This window comes from Melanotaenia boesemani, chromosome 3 (assembly GCF_017639745.1).
Source record: "Melanotaenia boesemani isolate fMelBoe1 chromosome 3, fMelBoe1.pri, whole genome shotgun sequence".
In the NCBI taxonomy this organism is placed as follows: domain Eukaryota; kingdom Metazoa; phylum Chordata; class Actinopteri; order Atheriniformes; family Melanotaeniidae; genus Melanotaenia; species Melanotaenia boesemani.
The window spans coordinates 12592349-12612727 of NC_055684.1; the positions used below are offsets into that span (position 1 = coordinate 12592349).

A 20379-nucleotide genomic window follows, 5' to 3' on the forward strand; every position below is an offset into this window, starting at 1 on the left:
TATTATTTCCCTTAATTATTTTTTTTATTTTGTCAAGGTTGATCCACATGTCTGTTCTTGCACTACACATCAACTGCTCACAAAACAGCTTCTACAACAAATACACCCACTAGCCACTTTATTAGGTCCACCTGTTCAACTGCTTATTAACACAAATATCTAATCAGCCAATCACATGGCAGCAGCTCTGCATTTAGCCACATTGACATAGTGAAGACAACTTGCTGAAGTTCAAATTGAGCATCAGAACGAAGAAGAAAAGATTTAAGAAACTTGGAATGTGTCATCTGAGTATTTCAGAAACTGCTGATCTACTGGGATTTTCACACACAACCATCTCCAGGGTTTACAGAGATGGTCTGAAGAAGAGAAAATATCCAGTGAGCAGACACTAAAATGTCTTGTTGATTTCAGAGGTCAGATGAGAATGGCCAGACTGGTTGGAGATGCATTCTTTGATAGTTCCAACCAAGGAATGCACAATAGCATCTCTGAACATATAACACGTACAAACCTTGAAGCAGATGGGCTACAGCAGCAGAAGACCACACCAGCTGAGAACAGGAAACCAATGCTACATTTTACAGACTCACCAAAACTGGACTAGACGATGGAAGAAACGTTGTCTGGTCAGTCAGAACTGAAAACACTGATCCATCCTGCTTTGTACCAACTGTTCAGGTTGCTGGTGGTGTAATGATTCGGGGGGGGTTGGATTTCTTGGCCCATTTTGGACCCCTTAGTACCACCATGGCATGACCACAGCCTATCTGAGTATTGTTACTGACCATGTCCATCCCTTTATGACCACAGTTCCAGCAGGATAATGCAGCATGTCACAAGTTGACTGTAATAGAGTTTCCTGTACTCCAGTGGCCTCCACAGTCACCAGATCTCAAGCCCATAGAGCACCTTTGGGTTGTGGAGGAACGGGAGATTCTCATCATGGATGTGCAGCAACTACGTGATGCTATCATGTTGCAAAATATCCACCTTGTTAAATCTATGCCACCAGCTAGGCTGATAACAAGGTGAAAAAAATACTAACTGAAACATAAATGATTTATTTTTCATAGACTTCACTGTTCATGCTCTAAGGCTTTCTCTGCATCCAAAGCTACATTATCACAGATGACATTTTGGAAATTAACCTTTCAGAAGGAATTAAACTGATGTGCTGAACTGTATGTTTGCAGCTTTTTAAGATCTGCAGACGGTACACAATGGAAAGAAAACCCCAGCAGCAATGTGAAAATATACACATTTATTGAGTCATACATCCATGTTGCGGAATAAAATCCCATTTCGTCCAAAAAATATTGATAAATGCACAGTTGACAGAAGCGTGATGTCAGAAACAAGATATTTTAACTGCCGTCAGACCTGTCAGATCACAATCATAAATTGTTTTAGTAGTCCATTTCATGCATGCAGCAAGTTTTCATTGGAAAATATCTCATTAAAATATCCAGTAAGAAATTTAATGCAATCTCTGCATAGTCTTTTTAACCAACAGATGCAGCTTCCACATTTATGTATGAACATGGAGGGTTTCTAGTTCAATAACAGCCATCATTTATTAATATCTGTACATACTCACCCCTATCAGACCATATATTGTACATATTGTTATTTATTATTTGTGTGTGTTCTTTTTTATATCACCTGTGTGCTTCTGCTTACTTCACCTGTACTGTTGCAACAAAGCAGTTTACCCACTGAGGGACTAAACAAGGTCTATTATTCTATCTTGGAAAATTGTCATGATTGAGAAGACATGACTTCACCTTTATTATCTTTAGTTTTTGTCATGGCCTCATTCAGTAAAATTATCAGCATCACTGACTTTTCAAAATCTGCACCATATCAGAAATCTATAGATTAAACAATGTCTGTGCCCTTGATGAAATTATTTGACATATTGTAGGTGAGATAGTGATCTCACTAGATAATTCAGTAAGTTTATTCAAATACATCAATTCAGAGTTTTGTGCATTTAAGAGAGATATTTAACTGCAGGTTGGGGAACTTGTAGGGAGCATCACTTTATATTATAAAAGGAACTGTTAGACACATTACAGTGCCCATTTTTATTTTTATTTTTTGAGATTTTTCTGACTTTTTGTATCAGCCTCCCATTCTCATTAGAGCATCAGATGATGTTGTTCAGTCAAAGCCTCTGGTGTGGATACACACAAGCAGCCAGAGCAAAAACACATGAAAACTATGCGTATGTCTTCTTTCAGCTGGATGGCATGAAAAAAAAAAAAATGTCTTCATCAGCAGCAGCACAAAGTTTTGTGATCCACAACTTCAGATGTAGCTGTGAGACTGGGCTGGTTCAGAAAAGGGTAGTTTGTTCTTTGCTTTTTTTTTATCATGTGTAGTTGTGGTGCAACCCTTTTTATTAATCATTAATGATTGAACATATGCATGTTTTTGTCCACATCCATGCTTTAAAAATTTGACAGAAAATCAGGTATGTGCACATACGTACAGTTTTCACAATATAATTTCATGAGATAAATAAGTTTGCTAAGTTTTACAAATATGTCATAAAGAACGTGTATGCACATTTGTGCCTCTGTGGACACACAGCTTTATGCATTTAGTTGGTGCCACTGATGAGGTATTGGAGTCAAATTTCTGTCTCATCAGCCTTCTCTCAAAGTCCGATGTGGCTGCTTCAAACACATGAAAGTGAATAAAGCTACAGTATTATACTGTTATTTCCGGTTCTATTTTGTGTCTAGTAAAATTCAGGAACACATGATTCTGTCAAACTTCTATCACAAAACAGCATTTTTAATATGTTTTTATCTTCTGGAATTGTGCAGTAAGAAAAAGCCAGAGGCGTTCTGACTTCTTAACTCAAACACGATAAAATCAACTTTTTCTCCCTCCATTTGACCTTTCATTAAGTTAGGTTTAGGCACCACTTCTACTGTACATTGTTAGGTTCAGGAAAAAATAGTGATCCACTTTAAACCGTGTACAGCATAGGCATATCTGCCAGTATGGCATGATTCTAAAATGGTCTTAACTTATGAAGCAATATTATCATCTAACATGCAAATTAAGAAATAGGACAGGTGGCTCAATTAGCTGCTTAAACAGATTTTGATCTTGAATGATGATTTAAATGGAATGCCAATAAGGACATTAAATTATATTAAATTCTAAACATTTTGCACAATAACTTACATATTTAAACTTGGCACACAAGCAGAGAAATGCATGTTTGATTATTTCTTTGTTGTAACAATGCTTTTGACAATAAATGTTACATAGTTGGACAGTGTTTATTTAATCCTTTTTATATACAAGCTTATTCCAATGCAGGATCACAGGGGGCTGGAGCCTATCCCAGCAGCCGCAAAAGGCAGGGTACACCCTGGGCTGGTCGCCTGCGCATCAACCAATACAACCACTCACACTCAATCCTACAGTTAATCTAACAAGCATGTCTTTGGACTGTGTGATGAAGCTAGAGTACCCGGAGAGAGCATGCAAGTTCCACACAGAAAGGCCTCTTTTAAACCCCACGCCCTCAGCCGACACTTCTTGAAAGGAATCTTCTTGCTGTGAGCCAATGGTGCTAACCACCACAGCACTGTGTAGCCCTACCAAGTCTGTTTATTTCCCTTTGAAATGGTGAGAAAGGAAAATGCATTTGTGTTGAGAATGTGGGTTGTGCCCATGAAAAACCAGGAAAAATCTTCTCTGCCAATGCCACCCTGCTTATTCAGATATTAACTTGTTGGATGATTGAAATTAAGAGCCAAAACATTTAACACTTTATTCGTTTAACAAACAGGGGCCTCAGTAGCATGTGGTCATCAGCTTGGTCACACTGCTGTGAGAATCAACCACTGTGGTTGTCATGGTCACTTTCAGAGGAAAATTATGTGCACAACCCTATGATTCACATCAGACTGCTATAGCAGGGTCCATGCTTACAGGTGCTGCTAATCATGTGCCTTATTTCCAGCACCTGATTTCCAGGGAATGGTTCATCTACATGCTAATGAGGTCCCTGTTTGTTAAATAAAAAAACTGTTAAATTGCCAACATACCACACGCAGCAAGTAGAGGATTTTAAATGAAACAGTACCAATCTGGATGACACTTACATCTGCAGATGAGAACATAACTTTCCTTGACAAAATTGTGACCCTTTGTTGCGCTGGTTGACATGGTTCCCAGTGTTGTTCTGCCAGACATTAAGGACTGTGTAAACCTGCCATCGTATCCAGTAATATTTTTGGTGTATTTTACTGTTCTTGTAATGAATAAATAAACATCTGCATGCTTTGTTTGATTTGATATTTTTACTGCTCCTTTTGTTTAAATAAAATGTATTAAATTAATTATTTAATCCTGTATATTTATACATGTTGTTTCGTTTTATAATGCCCAGAATATGTTTATTTATCAGACATTAATCCACACAGAATTATATTTGATTTCAGAATCAAAATATCAGAATAAATATCTAACATATACTGTACATTTTCTGCATGATGGTCTGGTTGCAGCCGACAGTTTGTAAACTTGCAGCTCTTTATCCATCTGTTTGTAAGATGGCTGCATGAACATTAAATGATCAGTATTTTTTAAATTCATGACAGGTGTACAGACTTACACCAAACACATGGTAAACACCAGTGTCCAAGGCTGAAACTGGTGGCATTGTATCTAAACCTGAACTTCATTCAATGCTCAGCAGCTTCTAACAAGTTTTTGATCAGTGCTGTTTTTGTGTCAACTCTGCTGCTCATCCCACAAATACATTTTCCTTTTCCGAGAAGCATCGTTAGAACAAAGAAATAAACCACCAAATACAAATTTCCTCACTTTTTGTGCTAGATTTATATAGTTTTTTAACATTTAAAGCTAATCAGATGATTGCACAACTGAGCATTTAAGGCCTCAAGAAATTAACCATTTTTTCACAATCCAGAAGCTTCATCTGACCATCACTGCAGCATAGCTAAATACAGTTTATATCATAAATGGAGTGAGAACAAAAAGTCACAAACTACTTTTTTAAAAGATCTTTTGAATTGTGTTTAACTTTACTGATCTACAATCCACTGCAAAATAGTGATGATGACCAGTGGTTATGTTACATATCAGAACATTGTCATTTCCTTGGCTTATAACGCACTCAGGCTTTTCCCCACTCTGAGTCTGATGTACTCCTACTAGATGTCATAGTTGTTAAACATTACCATTCTCTGTACTGGGAATACAAAAAAAATAACATCATCTGCAGTTGGTTCACAGCAAGTCATAAAATCTTCTCATGTATGTGTTCAGGTTGCATGATGGAAAATGATTCAGTCACATTTTTTACATCCACTGGCTGGTTTTCCAACATGTGCTAGGTGTGTGAATGTACGTCCGTCTCATCATCAGGGATCTTCATGGCCTTTGCTGATGGGTGATGTTCTGTTTGCTGAGTTACCAGAACTGTTGCTGGCCAGGAACCGTAGTCGTTTTCTCTCCTTCTTCCTTCCACGTCCTCCTTTTTTATTCTGTCTTCTTTCTGACAGATAAAAAATGAAAAGTGGGAAATGAAACATGGACAAGCACAAATGTTTTTCTTTGGATGTTTATTTTCTCATCTTTATTCCATCAAATTGTTTGATTCCACATTTTAATGTCTGTATTTTAACAGTCTTGCCTGAACATGTATTATAAGAAAAGTCATGGTGCCACTGGCCTGTTTCAGTATCAGTTTGAATTAAACTACACTGATAATGTGCATGTAAGTTAAATTTTCTTCATTCTGTTTTGTTAACAACTACAAATATGAATTTGCCCGCACACATATTTCTACAGCTTTCACAAGGCTTTAAAAAACTCAAAAAGCCTTGATTTGGTAATTAAAAGTGAAGTGTCCAAAAGTATTATCGGCTTTAGGATCATGAGCGAATGCAAAGAGTTCTCTAGTCCAACGAGGCCTTGTAGAGTCACTAAAAGTTATGTTACGTATGGTTTCCTTCATACTAATGGAGCATTTACTCCAAGTTCAGAGCTAAAAACAGACATATGTGAAGTTTTAGGAGCTACAGAGGGGCACAGTTCTTGTGACGCAGACACATAAGAACATATTTCCTCAATTAGAAGGACTATTAAAAAGCTTTGATGCATGAGAAGTAGAACATACAAGATGATGTTCCCTGCCCTTCTAAGTACTGGGGATGAATTAGTACCTCTTTAAAGTCCAGTTGTCAGCCATATCAAGTGGCTTAAGTTTCAGTCAACTGAATCCTTAAACTATAATTTTTTTATTTAAAAATGACAAAAAACTTGACAGTGTTGGTATGACATTTTTGTGGAAAATGTGTTCTTGACCCTGATCAAAGTCTCCGGTGGTCCTGGCCTCCCAGCCACCCCCCTGATCTCAGTCTTCTGTCGTCCCAGCTTCTCGGCCGCTTTCTACAGCCCAGTCACCTAATACTGCAGTGTGCATAATCGTATATGGGTCTGGGCCAAATACCGCCCCTGCCAATATGCATCTGATAAATGAGAAAGAAGTAGTGTTGCTGTCATGTTCTGTGGGTTCTGGTTTGGGTTTTGTTATGCTGGGCTTATTTTTCTCAAACAAATGACCTTCTTGCCTCACAACAAGAAGGTCGCTGGTTCGAGCTTTGGCTGGGGGGGAGGTTCGAACAGTGGCCTTTCCGTGTGGAGTTTGCATGTTGTACAAATGTTAGTGAAATTGGTCACTCTAATTTCTCCCTCGGAGTGAGTGTGAGTAGTTGTTTGTCTCCCAATGTTGGCCCTGTGATGGACTGGTGACCTGTCTAGGGTGTACCCTGCCTCTCACCTGCTAAATGCTAGGTTAGGCTCCAGCTTACCCGTGACCCTTAATGAACGAATCAGCACAGAAAATGAATGAATCAAAAAATTGTACGTAATGAAATGCTCACGTGTAGCCGGTATCACCCATTAAATCAATTTTCAATTTTCTCTGCTGACAGTAGCTAAGCACTAAAGTTTAGGATTAGCATGCAAAATACTAGCAGCAAAATGTGTCAAACCCTTTAACACAGAAGCCAGTCACACACAGTGTAACAAGTTTGCTTCTTACTTTGGCTGCAGTGAAAAACAAACAAACTTGAGTCATGGTAGAGCTCAATAAGCAAGTTTTCTGACTAGTTTACATACATTGCAATATTTAGACATCTGAACTTAATTTTACATAATACTTAAAAAATAAAAATAAAAAATAAAATAAAATCAGTGTTTTGTGTTCTACAACACAGTGAAAGTAAAATCCAGCTGGATTTAACTCAGTATTCCACCCAGCTCTTTGTACAGACCATGGTTATCTTCTGTCTCAATAACTACAGTACTCTACAAATATGTGTCCCAAAAAGCCCAATGAAACCCATATAGATGGTCGATAAAGTACTGGTACGCCTGTTATTTGATCAACCAAAAAAGGACACATCACTCAATTATTCACCGACCTCCACTGGCTGTCTGAATCAATTTAGTGACTAATGTTACCTACAGAGGGACAGGGCCTGCAAACAGCTGTTTATACTCAGTTACACAGGTTTCTGGTCCTTCTGGAGCCCTGTGTTTCTTTAAGAAATGTCATCCGGTTCTTCTGGGGCTTCATTAGTGTTTCCATTATTTGGAATAAGAGGTTCTTCTAAACTTAAGAAGAACGCTTCCCTTCAGAGAACACTTAGAATCTTTCTAAAATTACTTCTCACTCCACGCTATCTTGGCTGACATGCCTCTGCAGCATCGCGTGGACATCGGGGACAGTTCCCCTGGACTGGCAGACTGGGGTGGTCGGAGAGTGTGCTCCAACTACAGTGGGATCACATTCCTCAGCCTCCCTGGTGAGGTCTATTCAGGGATGCTGGAGAGGAGGGTCCATCGGATAGTTGAACCTCGCCAAGGCTGCCCTTTGTCACTGATTCTGTTCATAACTTTTGTGGACAGGATTTCTAAGTGCAGCCGAGGTGTTGAGGGGATCCGGTTTGGTGGCTTCAGGATTGGGTCTCTACTCTTTGTGGATGATGTGGGTCTGTTGCCTTCATCAGGCCGTGATCTTCAGCTCTCACTGGAGTGATTCGCAGCCAAGTGTGAAGTGGCTGGGATGAAAATCAGCACCTCCAAGTCCGAGACCATGGTCCTCAGCCGGTAAAGGGTGGAGTGCTTTCTCCGAGTCGGGAATGAGGTCCTGCCCCAAGTGGAGGAGTTCACGAATCTCGGGGTCTTGTTTACGAGTGACGGAAGGATGGAGCAGGAGATTGATAGGCGGATCAGTGCAGCGTCTGCAGTGATGCGGACGCTGCATCAGTCTGTTGTGATGAAGAAGGAGCTGAGCCAAAAGGCAAAGCTCTCGATTTTCTGGTCGATCTACGTTCCTACCCTCACCTATGGTCATGAGCTGTGGGTAGTGACCGAAAGAACAAGATTGCGAATACAAGCGGCCGAAATGAGTTTTCTCTGCAGAATGGCCGGGCTCTCCCTTAGAGATAGGGTGAGAAGCTTGGTGATCTGGGAGGGGCTCAGAGTAGAGTTGCTGCTCCTCCTCATCGAGAGGAGCCAGATGAGGTGGCTCGGGCATCTGGTTAGGATGCCTCCTGGACACCTCCCTGGTGAGGTGTTCCTGGCACATCCCACCAGAAAGAGGCCCCAGGAAAAGCTGGACGGACTACATCTCTCAGCTGGCATGGGAACGCCTCGGGATCCCCCTGGATGACCTGGTGAAAGTGGTCGGGGAGAGGGAAGTCTGGGTTTCCCTGCTTAGGTGGCAGTCCCTGCAATCTGACTCCGGATAAGAGGCAGACAGTGGATGGATTGATAGACTTAATCAACACCATATGCTATCCCCACTGTCACAATAGTTCTTTATGACTGTATGTTTTGAAGCTGTGTCCTCAGAGTGAATTTAGCACCAATCAGATGCTTCTGAATAGTTTTGTAGTATGGATTGTAAATTCACAACTACAAGTGCTAAAATTCAGTCACAGTTCAAGCTACCACCAGACAATCAGTTCAAAACACCTGCTGCCATTTTCCTGTACCTACACATAAATGAGTCACTTGACTTTCTTTAAACATGAGAGAAAGGCTTGCTGGGCAACATAATGCACAACGTAAGAGGATGTGAATGTACTGGTGATCCACTGGTAGAACATATCTAACTGCTAAAGATATTCTTATTTCTGAGGAAAGTCAGCTGAATGCACTTAGTAGTAAGTGGACCGTTGCATTCTGGTGGTCAACCCTCTGTGGAGCACAGGATGCGTAATGTTTGCTGTGTAATCTTTGCCTTCCCAAATGACAGACAGTCACATTCTTCTTCAGGAAGGTGAAAATAAGACACTGGAAGTACATGATTAATCCCAAATGCTTATTGTTGCAAGCCCCATTGAAAAAGTACCAGTTCTCGCAAAAATATTTCTTCCCAGCTGTGTTATTTTCTTCATGAAATATCTCCCAAGTACTTTTTATGCCCTGTACCTGTGGTCCCAACAAAAGGAGTCCAGGAAAAGATTTGACTGTGTGATGGCTGCATCTACAGCCACACAGGAGTGTTGTTTCAGTGGCTCCAGTCCTTTGGCATGGGAACCAGCAGGTGGCCACAGGGTGGAGCCAACTAATTGGACCAGATCACACACCAGCATCAAGAGGGGGGGGGAAATTGGGTTTTCCTTTGTTAGCTTAGTTAGGTTTTTGTGTGTTACCCCTTTGTGTCTTTTGTTTGGGCTGATCAGCCACTTTAAGTTTACCCTTGTGTCTCAGTTGTCAGGTCAGTTTGTTACATTTGTTTGGTTGGTTTGTTTGAGTTATTTTTGCGACAAGTTCTTTAAGTAGAGTTATGTTATGTTGACCTCTTTTATGGGTTAGATTATTCATTGATTTACTACTTGTTTGGATGACTTTTTTTGGGTGAAAATAAAACCCTCTTTTTTTGAACTTTAAATCTGTGCCTGATTGTCCTTCACTGCTCGGTCCATCACAGACTGGTTTGACTCTGATTGGTAAATAAATTAAGTTGCATTAATGCTTTCCAAACAGGTGTAAATTTCCATGCTGTGAAAAGATTATTATAATAATACGTTTTATTTTCATATAAAGGAGATTACTCAAATTGCAGTGCTGTACAACACTTTTCTGCTGCAAATTGTGATTTGTGTATAAAAAATAACAAATCCATGCAAATGTGTTTTATACATGCCCTTGAATTTTAAAGACGAGTCCATGCAAACCTGCTGTCGTCCAAAGTCTTAACACTGTCTTAGTACTGAACTCACAGCTTGACTGTTCTGTTTGAGAAGGTGTTTTTTTTTTTTGTTTTTTTTTTTTGTAGGGTTTTTCTACCACACACTTTTACACTCTTACAGAAAAACAAACATGGAGACACTGAACCAGATGGCGTGTAACTGGTGTGAGAAGGAACCCTGTCCTCAACCATCTTAACTGAATCAAGTTCACTGCTAGAAATCTGCCGTACCCATCACATTGCAACCAAACCACAGACTCCACACACATACAGAATAATACAAATGTTGTCCTGGTGTCTCCTCTACTGAATTCCATTTAGTTATAAGACCACAAACTCTTTGTGGATTTTTGAAAGACTGTCTCTCTGGTGTACAATTGTGTTAATGAAAACAGACCCCATTACTCATATATGTGTTACCAGTATTGAACTGTTGCTTCTCAGTCAGCCAGGTCATGGCAATCCTAGGAGCCTGAAAAGAAGAACAACTGAACTTCCTCAAGAAGCTTATAATCCACACTGTCATCCTGTCGTCTGCAAGAAAAAAAAAGTTTTATTTCACTTACTCTTTACTTAAAAAGCTCTCTATCCAAGCACTGAAGACACTTAAACACCTAAATCCAATCTTCCTATCGTCTCTTAAATTCAAGAAAGAGACATTGTAAATCTGCCCCAAAAAGATTAAAGAGTGTCAGTCAGGATTTTAAAATATATTCCAGAAGAGATGCCAGCAACTTTAGCTTACTGCACTGTATTGATACTTTTTCTGCTCTATGCCAATACTATATTTCCTACAATTAATAATTACATTTTAATACAGATATGTGTTTAAGATAGAGCTTTAGACTGGTTTAAGTATATTTTAGCTGCACATCAAAATTTATATTTTCCACTTTTTGTCCTTTCCACACCATATAACAGTAAACACACTCTCCTTCCGCTTTACTGTTTCTGTGATATTGCATTTCCTTATTATCTACTATACGTTTAAAGCACTTTCGTTAAGCTTTCTGTATTAGCATGGCTGCTAGCTCTCGTCCCCATATCCTGCCTTCTCTTGCTTGGTGTGTCAGATGTTTAGCTACTCCTCTGCCTCCTTTAGTGATAACGGTATGTGTAACAAATGTAGCTTGTTCATAGCTTTGAAGGTGAGGCTCTGCACTGTGGAAAAAATCCCAGTAGCTAGCCAAGCCCCTGTAGCCAGTGTGAAGCCACTTAGAGAGGTTAACCCACTTAGCCCTTAGCAGCACTTGCGCAGGTGGAGTCCCAGGCCGGTTGGGTGACCGTCAGGAGGGTGTCAGGAGGAATCATAGCCTTACGCCCTTGGCTCAACACCAACTTGTCCACATTTCTAACAGATTTTCCCCCACTCAGTGACACACCCACTGAGGAAAACCCTGGGCAATTTGTACCTCCATAGTCAGAAACTTGTCACTAGAGACAGCAGGGACCATAGTCAAATGCATTCCAGGGGCCAGAGCGGGCAACGTAGAAGCTTATTTAGCTAAGGATAAATGTAAATACAAGAAGATTGTATTTAACGGTTGGTGGTAATGACACTTGGTTATGCCAATCGGAGGTCACTAAAGTTAATGCTGCTTTGGTGTGTGACTTTGCTAAAACAACTCTGTAGTTTTCTCCGGACCCCTGCTAAATCTGACCAGTGATGGCATGATTAGCCATGTGCTATCCTTCAAACACTGGTTGTCTAGGTGGTGTCCAGAAAACAACACAGGCTTTATAGACAACTGGAGAACTTTCTGGGGAAAAGCTGGTCTTATTAGGAGAGATGGCATTCATACCACCTTGAATGGAGCAGCTATCATATCTGGAATATGGACATTGTTGTTAGCCATTTAAGCCTATGACAATTCAGGGTTGAGACCAGGAGGCAGAGCTGCAGTCTTACATGCTTCTCTGCAGTCTCCCACCTGCCGCCACCCTCCCAACAACCCATACCCACCCAGAATGAATAAACCAAAAAGCACATGTGGAGTAAATCATGAAAACCTCATAAAAACCAAAACAATAAATTTGACAGAAAAAAAGGAAAAATAGAACCATTACATGTGGTTTGCTGAATATCAGATCTCATTTGTCTGAGTCTCTGTTAGTCAATGCCCTGATTGGTGATCATTGTATTGATTTATTTTGTCTTATAGAAACCTGGCTGCAGCAGGAGGATCATGTTAGTGTTAATGAATCTGGTCCACCTAATTGTTTAAAGTTTCATACTCCTAGAACTACAGACCTATACTGTAGGCCTGTGTATTCAAATCAGGGCTATTGATCAGTCTCACACACAAATCCCTAAGATAAGTTATAAGTCCTTTGAATGCCTGACTCTCAGTCTATCTCACTCGAAATGGAAATCAGAGAAGCCACTTCTCCTAGCAGTAGTGTATTGTCCACCTGGACCCTACTCACAGTTTCTGACTGATTTTTCAGACTTTTCTTTGGACTTAGTGCTGAATACTGATAAAGTCATTGTACTGGGGGACTTTAACATCCATGTTAATGATGAAAATGATAAATATTGCTTTTAACTCTATATTACATTCAATTGGCTTTTCACAAAATGTCCACAGACCTACTCATTCTCATACTCTTGATCTTGTTCTAACACGTCATTGACAGTGAAGAACAGTTATTCCTCAGAACCCTGTTCTGACTGATAATTTCTTATTAACTTTTGAGTTTAATACTTTGAATACATGATGGCTGAGAAGAAATTTCATTATAATAGATGTTTGTCAGATAGTTTTGTTACCAAATTTAAGAAATCAATTTAATCAGTATTTCCTACAATGCTGTTTTATCAATACGACAGAACATCCATCTGAGCTCTACTCCGACACAGGTTGATCCGTTTGTTGACCAAACAATAGTTTCAGTGGGTACAACACCAAACAATGTTGCTCCTCTAAAAAAGAAGATAACCAATTAGAAGAAGCTCCTTGGTTTAATTCCCAGCTACGAGCTTTAAAACAGACATCAAGGCAATTTGAAAGGAAATGACATTCATCTGGTCTAGAAGAGTCTTGCTTAGTCTGGTAAGGAAGTTTAACAGTATATCAGAAAGCCCTGCACGAGGCTAAAACTGATTATTATTCATCATTGATGGAGAAGAACAAGAACAACCCCAGGTTTCTCTTCAGCACTGTAACCAGGCTGACTATGAGCCATAATGAGCCATGTATTCCTTTAACGCTCAACTGTGGTGACTTCCCGAGTTTCTTCATGAACAAAATTGTTTGTTAGAGAGAAAATCCATTATAACCTTCTCACCATTGATGATGTCTCACCCACAGCAGCTTTAGAAATGTCTGTAGAGTCTTATTTTTGTTTGGACCATTTCTGTCCTGTACCACTCTGAGTTAACCAAAATAAAAGCTTCATCTAAACCTTCAACGTGTATTTTAGACCCCATCCCAACCAAACTTTATAAGAAAGTTCTTTTGTTAGTTAATACATCTGTACTGGATATAATGAACATATCTCTATTGACAGGATATGTACCTCAATCTTTTAAGACTGCTGTAAGCAAACCTTTACTTTAAAAGCTGACTCTAAATCCAGGAGTGTTAGCTAAATGTAGACCTTGCCTTAATGTCTAAAATTCTTGAGAAAATAGTTTCAACTCAACTTTGTGCCCATTTGAGCAGAAGTAATCTGTTTGAAGAATTTCAATCAGGATTTAGAGTTCATCATAGCACAGATCCAGTGCTGGTGAAAGTTACCAATGATCTTCTCATGGCCTCAGATAAAGGACTCCTATCTGTACTTATCTTGTTAGATCTCAGTGGTGCATTCAACACCATTGATCAAAACATTCTGAATTTTCTCCTTCTAAATTTAAGACAATACTGAGGTTGTTGTCTTTGGACCTGGAAAACTCAGGACAAAATTGTGTAGCTATGAAATTAATCTGGATGGCATTAATTTGGCTTCCAGTAAGACATTGAGGAACCTTGGAGTTATTTTTGACCAGAATTTCTCCTTTGGCTTGCATTTAAAGCAGGTTTCTAGAACCAACTTCTTCCACCGAAATAATATTGCAAAAATATTGCAGACATCCTATCTCAGAGTGATACAGAAAAACTACTGCTTTTTTACTTCCAGTTTGGACTACTGCAATTCCTAATTAATGGGCTGTCCCAAATATGCACTGAAAAGTCCCCACCTGACCCAAAATGCTGCAGTGAGGGTTCTGATGTGAACTAGCAGGAGAGGTCATATTTTTTCAGTGTCAGCCTCTCTTCATTGGCTCCCTGTTAAATCTAGGATAAAATTTTTAATTCTTCTCCCCACATATAAAGCTCTCCATGACCAGGCTCCATTGTATATCAAAGATCTAATTGTTCTATATATATTCTCTACAGAGCACTTAGCTCTAAATCTGACTGCAGGTTTACTCGAAGTTCCCAGAGTCTCTAAGGCCTGGTACACACGTAACGATTTTTTTAGTCTTATGAGATTTTTTTATCTGGTCAAGACCTCACACATGAAGATAAAAATATCCGTTTTGATCGTACTGTGTGTGGTATGCTCCGAAAATGTAATCACAGAACAACACACATGACACACACACACAACATGCAACTCATCTACAATCTAGTTCTCCGAGCCGGACAAACGTCGAAACATAGAAGAAGAAACATAGCAACAACCGGCAAAAAACAAAGAAGAAGAAACATAGTAACAATCGGAAAACACAAAACCAAGCATGGAAGAAGATGTATAGGACGACGGAATGATGGTGGTCTTGGGACTATTGTTAACAGAAAAAATGCCAGAACTGAAAAAAATTACAGACTGGAGACAGTCTTTAATTACAGACTTTATTTACTTCCTTGTTCCCCAGCCAGCTCGCTCTCTGATTGGCTGCATTTCATTCCATGTCAGAATCCACGCAGTCACAATGCACGAGTCGTCGGCGTTCTTCAGGACTGAATAGACTGAGGCAGACTGATAATGAGATGTACACTTTTTACATATTTATTTGTGAAATTTTTAATCTATTTATTGAATGTAATTACTTTCATTAATGATTTTACTTCATTGATTTATTTTACAAATTTCCTTTTAGATCAATAAATCTTATCTTATCTTCTCTTATCTTATCACAAACCATGCGTGCCATACAGTTGCGGATCAGCTGTGGATCATTGTGCACACAGCACATAACAACCTAGTGTCACAGCCTGTCCTGCCACCCCTCCATCAGCACTCCCCTGATCCTCCACACCTGTGCCTGATCCGTTCACTCCAATCAAGCCCAATCAGTCACACCTGCCTCCTGTTTACTCCCCCAGCACCACAGTCACTCCCCGTCGGACATAATCTACGCACTCTATGGATGCTCTCCCTATCCCTTCCAGGTTCCCTGAGGTTCCACGTCTGCTCCACCTAGGTCAGCTTCCGTGAGATCCTGTATCTGTCTCCATGTTAATAAAGATCTGTTTACCTGCACTTGTCTATGAGGGGTCCATGCGTTACACCTAGCATCACAAAATCAGCCCAAGAAAGTTATATCTATAGCATGAGGTGCATCCATGACTTAAATAGTCCACATTTTTTACTTACTAGGTCATAAGAAAAGCTGCAAGTTCTGCATCAAATTTTATTCCTTTGCATCCTAAAAGCTGTCTCAAGAAAAAAGCAACACCAACATTTACTTGTTTTTGGCTCATTGTTGGAATAAATAAGCAAAACCACAATATAAACCACAGAAACAGTTATATTAATATTGTGCATTATGGTAGCATATTTCTGTTGAATGGCTCGTGCTTGGTTACTGGATAACAATCGAGTAATTGTGTCCAGCTGTGTATACTTTGGCTGTGGCAAAACAGGTATGTTGGCATTCCTGTGCATCTGTGTTCACTTAAAATGATGTAAAATCCAGGCAGATCTGGTCACCGGTGATAGCTGGAGAAAAAGAAGCACCCTCTTTATCAAACATTGCTCAGATAAGACACAATGCTCGACTTTAAGGCTAAAAACTGAGTTAAAACAGACATTTCTGACTAATATCAGACATGAGGATCTTTTGAGTCATGGACAGCTTCAGCTCTCACACAACAACAAAAAAGATGTGCAGAATAATTTGCGTGAAAGACACCTGCTAATGATGAAATAAGCTCACCAAGTAAAAGACTAGGGCACCACGGGGGATAGTCAGTGTTAAAAAGACCACCTGTGCACTGCCCTGAATGTTCTAGTTCTTGATAATGTTATAAAAATACACTCATGGACTGATTCCAACCAAATTGAATCAGTCACACTAAAGCAAAGCCTTATGAAAATGTCTGGAATCTGTTAAACCCATTTTTCTCATCTCTGCCCACAGTGTTGAGGGCAGCCTCTGAAAGAATGAGTTAAAAAAAAAAAAAATCATTACTTGCTTTCTTCACCAAGACTGCCTTTAAATTGCATTAAAGATGTCCAAGAAGTAAAAGTGGGGAAAAAAAGAGTGTGTCAGAAAGACTGGGGGGAACGAATATTTAGTTCCGCGTTTCTAGACGTGCATTGTTAATCGACGCACATATGTTGTTACGTTGCTTTGATCAGCACAACGTTTGGTGTGCGTGAATGATATAAAGTAGGTAACTGTTGATAAAGTGTTGCTAAAACTCTTTTAGAATCAGTTGTGTAGCTCCCTGTTTAGTGATACTGCCTGTCGTGCTTGTTGTGATCATTTGCCGAGTGTAATCGGCGTTTATCGATCGCCGAGTTGCCGGCTGTAGTCTAGCGCCGATATTAACCCTATAAGTGCCGCGGCGCACGTTTACTATTTACGTTTGTAATTTCTGTTCTCCTAAGTTACATATTCAAGCAGTAGTACTTTCCTGTTATGTATTTTGCTTCTCATTACGACTCTTTATGTTTATTTGCAGACCACACACCTGCTCATCTTAATCCTAATCCAGTGTGTCAAATGCTATCTGCTGTACCAGTTAAGCCAGCATTAAAGGTTCTAAGCTACCTCCGGTCTCCTTGGTTCTCTAATCGGAATCAACTGTTCATATTGGCCGCTCCAACCAGTGTTAAAATCCCGAGTTAATGTGGTGGCATCTACATTAAATTCTGGTCCTTCGAGCCGGATTGGAGTATCATCAACACAGTATGGACAATTCAGCACCCATGGAAGAGGTACAAGTGAGGCCCCATAGAGCTACTCGTCTACCCCAACACCTAACGGACTACGAAGTCGACTATCAAGTGCCCAGCTCACAGCCCCCCATCGCTTCATCCCGCTTTGGCAGCAAACACAGAAGCCACTCGAGGAGAGCCTCAAGCACTGCATCCGGCTACAGTTCACAATCTGGGCGACGGACCATCTACTCTATCGGCGGCTATCCACATGAAGGCCTCTCTCCCGTGCAAGCTGCAATACTGGAGGAGAGCAGTAAACAACGGGAACTTGATAACCTACGAAAGCAAATGGAGGAAGACTCACTAGCTGACCGCGAACTCCAACAAATACAGGCCCAAGCTAAAGCTGCTCAACAAGCTCAAGAGGAAGCTCTCGAGGCTAGAGAAGCTGTTAATAAGCGCCTAAGCCAGAGTCGTCGTCTGAAGCAACTAGAGACTGATGTGGAGCTAGCAAAGTTAGTCACCTCCATGCTCTCGGCCAATAGCACTACCAGCTTATATGAACCACCCCCAGCACCTACAGGTTCGGCAGCTCCCGCTGTATATCTGGCCCCAGCTGCAGCACCTCAGCTCCAGACACATTCTTGCGATGTCTTGTCTTCTAATGTACAGTATCCAGTCCAACCAGCGACTGCTGTGCAGAACCCACCAGCGCCAGTGATCACAGTTACCCACTCAGCCAATATGCTGCAACCCATTACAACTCACCAAGCTTCACTTCCCCAACAACAGACTGCTGAAGGACAAGTGACCGAGTTAACCTCTGCTGTATCCCAGCCACAACCAAATGTTGCCACAGTCCCCTCTTCGCCAAGCGCCTACCCAGCTATGCAGCCTCAAACGGTGCCCCCCTACACTCAGCCTCCTGTGTCCCACATTGCTCTCACCGATACCAGTCCAGCGCAGCCTACATCAGTTCCAGTAGCAGCTTCCAAGTGGGAGCAAACTCCGACTACCTCCTTACCCTACCAAGCTTTTCTGCCAGCACCTGCCCCATATCCTGGTCTACAGCCACAACCAGGAGCAGACATGCTGTTCGCTGCTGCCTTCGGTATCCCTAGGCCCATGCTGCCAGTGTTCGAGAGTGGCCGCGAGAGTGATTTCGCCCTCCTAAAGATGGCATTGGACAGTTTACTAAACAACCATAGCCACCTCAACGAGCAATACAAATACCAAGTGCTGCTAAGTCACTTAAAGCTACCCAGTGCTCTACAACTCGCAAAGGCCTACATGCACCATCCAAGTCCATATACTGCTGCACTCAATGCGCTACAAGATAAATACGGCCAACCAAGGCAGCTCGTGCAGTCAGAGCTCGGCACCATTCTCAACTCCCCTGCCCTCAGAATGGGCGATGCCAACAGCTTCGACTCCTTCGCTCTGTCCGTCCAATCACTTGTGGGCATGCTGCAAACCCTTGAAGGACAGAATGGTATTGAACTCATGTGTGGGTCACACGTGGACCGGCTACTAAGTAAAATGCCTCCAGCTTATCGGGACAGCTTTGTGGAGTACTGCCTTAACCGGGGAATCCTGCAATCAGGCTCTGATCGAACGTACACACTCCCGGACCTCGCCACCTGGCTCCAAATCAAGTCCCAAGCTAAACGCATTTCAAGCCGTGCTGCGGCCCTGTACCAAACTGAGCCCAATAAACCGATTAAGAGCACAAAGAATTCCACCTCCTACACAGAACGATCCACCCCAGTGCTCCTCACGGTAAAGGAAGAGTCACCTGCCTCCAAGCCGAGCCATAACAAGCCTGCTCCCAAGTCACAGCCATACTGTCCGCATTGTGACAATAAAGATCACTACCTGACCTCCTGTGATAACTTCAAGAAGCTCACTCCCAATCAGATTGTGAAGTGGATCAGGGATGGAAACCGGTGCTGGAAATGTGGTCGCAGTCATGCCGCGGAGAGCTGTAACCTCAAACGGCCCTGCAAGGTTTGCAAAGAACTCCATCTCACAGTACTACACGACTCCATCCAAGATACATCCAAAGCAGTCCCAACAGTGAGTTCTTCAGCTACAAAGGTCTACCTTGACCGTCCCAATCGTGCACAACGAGTCATGTTAAAGGTAGTCAAGATTCTCATCCACCATGGCAAGCAGGCGGTCGAAGCACATGCTATATTGGACGACGGCTCGGAGAGGACGATTGTGTTGGCACCAGTCCTGCAAACTCTCAAGCTGTCTGGTACCCCAGAGGCTCTCCCCATACAGACAATACACCAAAATGTGAAACAGCTAGAAGGTCTAACAGTCTCTTTTGAGGTCTCCCCCCTTTCCAAGCCAAATGAAAGGTATCTTGTCTCCAATGCATTTTCTGCTGATGGACTGAGCTTTGCTGAGCACAACTATCCCGTAGCTGCACTACAGCGCGCTCACAGACACCTGAGAGGCCTCCCACTTCTTCCAGTCAACCACGTGCAGCCTCTGCTCCTCATCGGGTCCGATATGTGCCATCTCATCACACCCGTACGACCTATTGTCCAGGGCACTCCGGATGAACCTATCGCTGTATGTACACGTCTCGGCTGGTGCCTCCAAGGTCCAATGACACCGGTGCAGAATCCACGCAGTCCAGCCCAATGCTTGCATATCACTACAGCTGCAGCCAACACAGAGCTACTCCAGCATGTGCAGCGCCTCTGGCAACTGGACACCCTGCCATACAGTGAGAAAGCTGTAATCAGGTCCAAGCTTGACCAGCAAGCCCTTAACCTTCTCCAAGCGTCTACCATCAGAGTAGATGTAAAAGGTGTCCAGCGCTACGCTACCCCTCTCCTCCGCCGATCTCCACCAATTCTTCTCAAGGCCCCCAAGGAAGCAGCGCTATCAAGTCTTCGCCGCACTGAACGTAGACTCGCCAAAGATCCGTCAAGAGCTGCTGCTTACTGTTCCGAGATCCTAAAGCTGGAGACTGCTGGCCATGTGGCAAAGATCTCACCCGA

General features: G+C 41.7%; 1 protein-coding gene across 1 annotated transcript in view; it reads right to left on the bottom strand.

Moving 5' to 3' along the window:
• Positions 1–4800: 4800 nt before the first annotated feature.
• Positions 4801–20379, bottom strand: part of rspo4 (R-spondin 4) — a 58560-nt gene continuing 42981 nt past the window's right edge. The window contains exon 5 of the mRNA XM_041979695.1: positions 4801–5551. Within this exon, the coding sequence (XP_041835629.1) occupies positions 5418–5551 (134 nt within the window). The 3' untranslated portion in view covers positions 4801–5417. The remainder of the gene's footprint in view (positions 5552–20379) is intronic.